The sequence below is a fragment of the Vitis riparia genome, chromosome 1 (genome assembly GCF_004353265.1).
Source record: "Vitis riparia cultivar Riparia Gloire de Montpellier isolate 1030 chromosome 1, EGFV_Vit.rip_1.0, whole genome shotgun sequence".
Taxonomy (NCBI): domain Eukaryota; kingdom Viridiplantae; phylum Streptophyta; class Magnoliopsida; order Vitales; family Vitaceae; genus Vitis; species Vitis riparia.
The window spans coordinates 10,721,277-10,729,394 of record NC_048431.1 but is presented as its reverse complement, the minus strand read 5'-3'; the positions used below and the strand labels follow the sequence as shown (position 1 = coordinate 10,729,394).

The following is an 8,118-nucleotide window of genomic DNA, read 5'->3' as shown; positions in this document are numbered from 1 at the left end:
TTATCAAACTCTCGATCTCTATCTCTATTGTTAAAAATGAAGGGTAAAATATTTAGAGGGAATAAAGATACAAATAAAAGGATTAATATAAACACAAATCATATCATTTGATTTGATTTGATTGATTATATTTTTTTAATAATTGTGTAAATAAATCATACAAGTCGATGGTTGTGAATAGTGTTATAATTAAATAGCGACAGCAACTAATAACCGAAACTTAGATTGATAGCACAACTTTGGTGGTTTCACAGGTTACAAATGAATGCGCGTTAGACATCCACCTGTTTTTGTTCATCGGCTGTTGACTTTGATGTGGTGTGTCAAAAAATTTAGGCCACTGCTAGTGTTCAATGCATGTAGCAGATTGAGCCAAGGCAAGGGCTTCATAAGTATTGGAGGGGCATGAAGCCCTTTAAAATCATGATCACATATGATCCAAATGTGGATGACCCATGCGCCTTTTAGTGTCCGCCCACAGATATTTGACACTCATAATGAGTAGTTATGCCGCCGGCATGTTGCATAGTCTAGTGGATAGCTCTGTACAACATGCCACTTGGTACGGATGGTAAAATTTAATTATATAAAATCAAATCAAGAAAGGAAAAAAAAATGTCACTTTTAGTTATTGATAAGATTCAATTTTCTAACCAAATAAATGAGGACATAAATATAAATCTTGCACATTGGCTCAACTATAGTTGGACCAGGCGTAAGGCGGAGAGCGCATTTGCTTCAGGGACAACCTTTAATAGTAAGTATATTTAGCAGCTTTATACTTTTTTTATAAGGCTTTAGCCCAATGGTCAGACTTTCCCATGATTTAGGGGGCATTACTAAGTCCGATGCCACTACATAGGGATAGGAAGATTATCTTTTACTCCCGAGTTAATTATCATGAAATAGAAGTTTAGAAATAAAAGATAACTCCAATTGAGATTCTACCTGATAGGAGGATCTTTCTTACCTCGATTATTCAACGGGTTGAAAACACATTTCTCTCTTTTTTATTTTACTCAAAAATCCAAAATGTCAAGGGATGAGAGGTTCCTTCAACACGTACTTCTCACTCCTTCATTGGAACTCCAAACTGCATTTCTTTTTCATCTTTTATATTTAATATTCCATTTTTTTAAGATTTATTTGCGCCAATACAGAAAGGTTTCTCAACTTACATAAGCTGCCAAACTGGTCCCCAGCACCGCCAGATTGGGAGGATAGTGTAGAAACTTGACAATCCCATTCAGAAAACCATCACTAGCTGTTGGACTTGGACATCCCGATCTGACCGCATCTTCCCATGGGTAACCTTAGATGAAGAAGATTAATGAGTTTGTAGACCAATTGAGATGGTGCCCACACGGGTCTCCTTTGATCCATATTTTCCACATCCAAATATCTCGATCTATCCACCCACGGATGAGCTTGGGCCAGCAAGAATGGTGTTCTAGGACCAGCTAAAAGTAACTCTGATAAAATAGTGGGGACACGGCACTTGATGTGAACACCACTAACCATCCTAATATCCAAACAAAAAATGTTCAAGAATTTTCGCAACTTGTGTCCGGTTCTTCCATGGAAACATCTTGGCATTTTCCGCAACAACTAGTGGCACCATAAAGAGGGTGCTGATCACCCGTCAAATGGGCCGAAAAAAGAATACAGGAAAAGTTGTGTGAGGAGTGTAAAATTAATTTGGAGGGATGCGCATAGCCATAGACATCCGAGTGATGCAACCCGATTGCCACAGGCTGACTCCAACCCCTCAAATTGAATAGTCCACCTTGGCCCAACTTTACTTTTTCTAAAATGTGCTACCCTCTCTCTAGGTTCAATTCTTGCTAAAATACGCGCCTTTCATCATCTTTATAAGCGTGTTACGTTTATCCTCACCCACCCATCGTCTTCTAGTGCTGCTTTCTCGCTCTCGAAAGGCTTGAGAGAGAAAATGGGATTTCTCCGATGTCCCTTGTCTTGCCATAGAGAGAAAGAATCTCAATCTCGAGCTCAAGCTCAAGCTCAAGCTCAAGCTCAAGCACAAGCACATCACCTTCACTCAGATTCTTCATGCCTTCATTCAGAATCATCAAACTCTCTCGCTTCTCAACCAAGTCTACCATCTGTTCCTTCTCTCACCTCCCAATCCCGACGGCATGACCAAGCCATCACCACCCACCACCACTGCATTTCCACTCTCAAAGGCCACTCCTCCTATGTCTTCTCCCTCGCCCTCGCCGGAAAATTCCTCTACAGTGGCTCTTCCGACAAGGAGATTCGGATATGGAGCAGAGATCCTTCGAGGCTAGAGACTTCTAACGACAACGGGGTAGCTCTAGGCAACGGTGCGGTGAAGTCCCTGGTGGTTTTGGGAGATAAACTATTCAGTGCCCACCAAGATCAAAAAATTAGAGTGTGGAAAGTCGACAACGATTCTCCTCACCAAAAATACAAGTGCATGGCCACACTCCCAACGCTGAGTGATCGTGCCTTGAAACTCTTTTCAGCCAGTAACTATGTACAGGTGCGTAGGCACAAGAAATGCACATGGGTTCATCACGTTGACACCATATCTGCATTAGCCTTGTCAGAAGATGGCTCTCTCCTATACTCCGCTTCCTGGGATCGAACGTTCAAAATTTGGAAAACCACCGACTTCAGATGTCTGGAGTCAGCGGAAAAGGCACATGATGACGCGATCAATGCACTAGTGCTGTCCACCGATGGGATTGTTTACACTGGTTCCGCTGACAGGAAAATCAAGGTGTGGAAGAAGCATGAAGGAGAGAAGAAGCATAGGCTTGTGGCTACACTAGAGAAACACAAGTCAGCTGTTAATGCCTTAGCTCTTAGCCCTGATGGATCAGTGTTGTATTCAGGTGCATGTGATCGATCGATTATTGTATGGGAAAAAGATACTAGTTCCAGTGGTGGGCACATGGTGGTTGCTGGTGCACTTAGAGGGCACACCAAGGCCATTTTATGCCTGGCCGTTGTGTCGGATTTGGTGTTCAGTGGATCGGCCGATAAGACAGTTAGGGTTTGGAAGAAGGGACTTCAGAGGAGCTATTCTTGTTTGGCCGTCTTTGAAGGACACAGAGGCCCAGTTAAGTGTTTGACTGCTGCCGTTGACAATTACAATGGCAGAAGCAATTCCGACGATGATGCTGCTTATCTTATTTACAGTGGTAGTTTGGATTGTGAAATTAAAGTCTGGCAATTAAGGATTCAGTGTGTTTGATATATGCCATTTTCCTTTTTGTACATAGCTTAAGAAAATTAGTATAGGATTTTGAGATATGTTAGTTTTAATGGTTTCTTGACTGTAAAGTCTGGAAATCCAAAGATCGTGATGATTTGATACTCTGGATTTTGAAGGGAACTTTCCTTGATCTTTTGTGTGAAGTTGAATTCATATACTAGCACAAATTCCTTCTTTGAACTACAAAAGAAGCCCTTTAGTAATATGTGAATTACGGATGATAGAGTTTAAATCCGCCGTTGAATTGAAGAAGAGTAAAGTGAAAAAGAAACTCAGACTGCATCACTTCTATGACCATTGAAAAGGCTAATGCAACTGTAATCCATTCATTATGACTACGAAAAATCCGTCTATCAACCTCCTCTTTAATGTTTGTATTTGAAAATCGCTCTGTTGAAGAGCCCACCTTGTTTAGTTTATTAAATATGACATGACAACCTCAAAAGGGCTTTTCTAATAATCTGAACCGGTGGTGTGGAGATAAAGGGAAAATTATTGCCGCCTTTGGGTGCCCCACGGGTGGGATCAACATTTAAATTTTACCTTCCCAAATGTTTTTTCAATTGAAAGAAAATTTTAAATGTGCAAACCACCACCCACACCAGGACCCAGCATCTTTACATAAAATTAAGTTGCGGGACCGAGGTGTTGCTGGACACTAATCCAACATGTGCATGTCGAGTGACAATTAAATCAATCTAATTGTATATACAGGTTTCCAGTACGTAGAATGACCCGCACTCAACCATGTAGATATTATTCGTTTTGGGTCTAAGGGGTCCTCACGGCTTTAAAACTCGTCTACTTGATTAAGAGGAGCTTCTACATATATAGCATCAAGAACATTCTTCCCATGTGGGACATCTACATATATATATAGCATCAGGAATATTCTCCCCATATGGGACATCACAAACACCTCCCCATGTAAACACAACGTCCTCGTTGTGTCTCATGAGATTGTGGGGCCAAACAGATAAATACCCCTTACGGAGCCAAACAAACCCCCATACCGGGATCGGGGATCGGCTCTGATACTATTTGTAACAACTCGCACTCAACCATGTAGATATTATTCGCTTTAGACACAAAGGGGCCCTCACGGTTTTAAAACGGGTCTACATAGTTAAAAGGAGTCTCTACATATATAGTGCCAAGAACATTCTCCTCTATCCGATGTGGAACATCACAAAATCCTACTTTATATATAGGTGGAATTTAATTTCAAATGATACAGAAAAAATGAAGTGTTGATGACCGTGAGGCATCCAAATTAGCATGCAATGAGAAATTAATGCAAAAAGAAGGAAAATTATTTGTTTTTGCAGAGGGAATAATACCAGTTCATTTAGATTCTACCTACATTCTCCTGGCAACAATACTAGAAAAACCTTACCTGTTACCAGAAAGTGATAACAGGTTCAGTTATAAAAGATCTTATTTGAATAAGTGTCTCAGTGGTTTGTGGTAGAAAAAGGTTAATGTTCACTTCAAATGTTGCAGAGGCAAAAGATGAAAATCAATTACAATTATTCAATTTAATTTACATCTTGTGTCCTTTCATCACCTTATCTAATTCTAGCCCTTAAAGAGTAAATATATATATATATATATATGATAAAGAAGGTTACCTACACTATGTAGGTATTTGGTATACCAACTTAATAATTTAATTTAAATTATTAAGTAAATTACATATATTTAGTAAAATAATTTAATTTATTCTTAAGTTTATATTCAAATTTTACCTTTTTATCCTCATTTATCATAATTATTTTCACAATCTCTTTTGTTACTTTATGACCTCTATGATTATTCATCTTCTTTACCCTAGTCATAATTGATGAGGGTAAATTTATCAATTTGATGATTTAGAATAAATTTTAAATTAATTTTATCAAATAACTTTAATACTTAAAGTAAGAATTACGTAATAAATTTTAAGTTAATAACCTAAATATAATTTAAGTTATAAAGTATTAAGTTTTATCTACCACCCATAACAAAATAGTATCACATGTTCTCTTTTCTCATATCTTAACAAAATTTAAGGAAAAATAGCAGCCCACTTATAATTTGACAACAATTACCCATATTTTATTGAATGATGTAGACAATGCTTTGCTTTATATCCACGTGGCAATATGGTACAAATAATTGATTAGGAGACTTAAAGATTTGATCATTTTAATTAATTACAAGTGTGGTAGGAATTAGGTTAAAAGTCGTCTCACAGCCTGCAATTTGTCACACAGCCCTTTCTTTACTTCCTTTCCCATTTGTACAACCATATTTTCTATAGTTTGTAAGGATCATGGAGATGAAGCTTTGGGAGACAGGGTCAAAAACCCTTTTATGATGCTTCTTTTAAAAAGTGATTAAGGACAATAATGAACATTCTCATCTGTTTAACGTTCTAGAAAAACCAATCTGAATGCTTCATGTCCTTACACATCTTGGCCACCTATAAAAGCAAGGTTCCGAAGCATAAAATAAGGAGATAAAATAATCTATTTTGCTCACAGCCCTCATTAGAATAAATTTGTTGCTAACTATCTAGATTACCAAATCTCTTTCTATTTGTAATGTTGACAAAATGCTTGAGTCACCCATTTTGACCTAAGGTTTATATTAATGTAGGGAAATGGAGCTACGAAACTACTGAATCTGGAATAATTTGTAACCCCAGTATCCCATTCCATGAGACAAGCATAAGAAAAGCACCTCAGACCTAACACAAGAAAATTTCCACAAGGTAAGGGCGGTGGAGATGAATAAGTTTTCAGATCATTGGATTAAGCAGTGTTACGTGGGTATTGGTACAAGCTTGTCCACATCCTTGATTGAGTGGTTACAGTATTTTGGCCTAATTTCAAATTCGATACACAAAAGTAAAATGTATGGGCATGAGAAGTCAAAAATCATCAATACATGAAGTAAGCACAATTTGGGAAAACATTTAAAATGACTCAATTATTGGTAAGCTATCAATACAAATTTGATCAGGAATTAATAAACATTTTTTTCTTCTCTATCTACCGTATGGGCTATTATATTCAACAGAATGACATCATAATAGCAAGCAAGACATTTTTTTTTTTTGCCTAATCTAGCTAATTTGCCGCTTTAAAAAATGGGTACGGCAGGCTATTTCACCTCGGAAGATATGATTTAATCCTGAGCCAAGTCAAGCAGTGGGGACATGGATGATCAAAATGTAAAACAGATCAGACAAATCAATAACCATGAAGGGGCCACATGTTTCCTTTCCTTTTGGGTGTCACAGCCAGTGGATCAATGTGGGGATAGCCTTAACAGATGAATTTCCCAATATTAGACAAAATCACATGGCCTGCAAGCAACCTGATTCACTTCATAACCACTTATTTAGTCATGTGATTATAAGTTAGGTTATAGATGTGATAGCTGGCATTGATCCACCGCCAATAATGCTTGCCCATGTGAGAATTATGGCCATATTCCGAATACATATGATCTAATCAGAAGAGAGAAAGGCGGAACTCCCAGCTAGAAAACACCCTCCATGGTATCCCATGAGTTTCAGGATCAGTTGAAGTCCTAACTGAACTAAAAGATCTAAATTCTTCAGCTCGCCTCTGCATGTGTTCATGTGTATTTTTCAGGGAAAAGGACATGCTCGTGGTAAATTAATGTTGAGAATTTTTATGAACTATTAATAATCTTGTTCATACTCATCAAAGAACGAAGCATGAATGCCTGAAAGCCCAGTGCATGTCATGTACATCTTCAGTCATAAAAGGAAAACAATACTTCAGGTATAAAAACGTTAGGAGGCAAAACTGCAGTCAGTGACGATATGTGTGCATATTATGCAAGCCCGCATTATTAATAATTTTACCACGTTAATAGATTAGCTATTGATTAAAGTTCTTTCTTATAGCGCATGTAATTCAGGCCGTAGCTGTTTGTTCATCAACGGCTGGTAAATCAGCAACCCATGTTGAGCTCTTTCTAAATACTGCCTTAAATAAATACTTCCATGGTAATGTAAACGGATCAAATATGCATGTCACAGATTTTCCATGGGTTCATGACCCATCATAGTATATTTCTTGGCAAAGATAATTACATTCTTAAGTTCTTTCACCGTTGGGACCTCTATTTATCTTTTCATCAGTGTCCCAAAAGCTCTTTGAATGACACTGGATCGAAGGTATGTCTGGGCAATCTTTGAACTCTGAATCTTTTATCAAATTTTTTTGCCCATGAATGAAGTTACATGACTTTGCCATTCTAAACTTAGGACTACTGGAAATACCATTCTGTACAGTTTATTAATGACTGATCATATATTGATTTGATTAATTAAATGACGTTGAGTGAGGTTTCATATTCAAACACAATCAAATTAAATGGGTCCTCTAATCAGTAGACTAGAGAAGCATTAGCTGATAGAGGTCATATAATTGAATGGGACCCTGGTGTTTAGGATAGGATCATAGGCGGCCATAATTCCAATGTGTTTTCGGTGGATTTGGCTTTAAAATCCCAGGACTACAATCCCAAGAAATATTCTCGAGTTCCCATGACTACAATTCAAATTCAAATCCAGCTGTGGAGAATTAGGTTTTGCCACTACAAATTTGAATGCAATCACATGCAGTAAATTAGAAAACGGGTTAGTTGGGAAGTTTCTTTTTATTCCTCCATTGAAGGGATTACAATAGTTCTTTATATAAAAGGTGAGCAACCAACAAAATTATAGAAGGGTAACTACAGCCAGACAATAAAGGAAAGAACAAAAGAAAATGTTCCATAAAAATTACTGGAAAAGAAAGGAAAGAACAAAGGAAATGTTCTATAACATTTGGTTT

The 8,118-nt window shown here is 37.6% G+C and overlaps 1 protein-coding gene across 1 annotated transcript; it reads left to right on the top strand.

Annotated features, from left to right (window-relative positions):
* The first annotated feature begins 1,819 nt into the window (after positions 1–1,819).
* Positions 1,820–3,405, top strand: LOC117928479 (protein JINGUBANG). Its single transcript, XM_034848391.1, has one exon. The coding sequence runs from the start codon at positions 1,952–1,954 to the stop codon at positions 3,239–3,241; it is 1,290 nt and encodes a 429-aa protein (XP_034704282.1). The 5' UTR covers positions 1,820–1,951; the 3' UTR covers positions 3,242–3,405.
* The last annotated feature ends 4,713 nt before the right edge of the window (positions 3,406–8,118 follow it).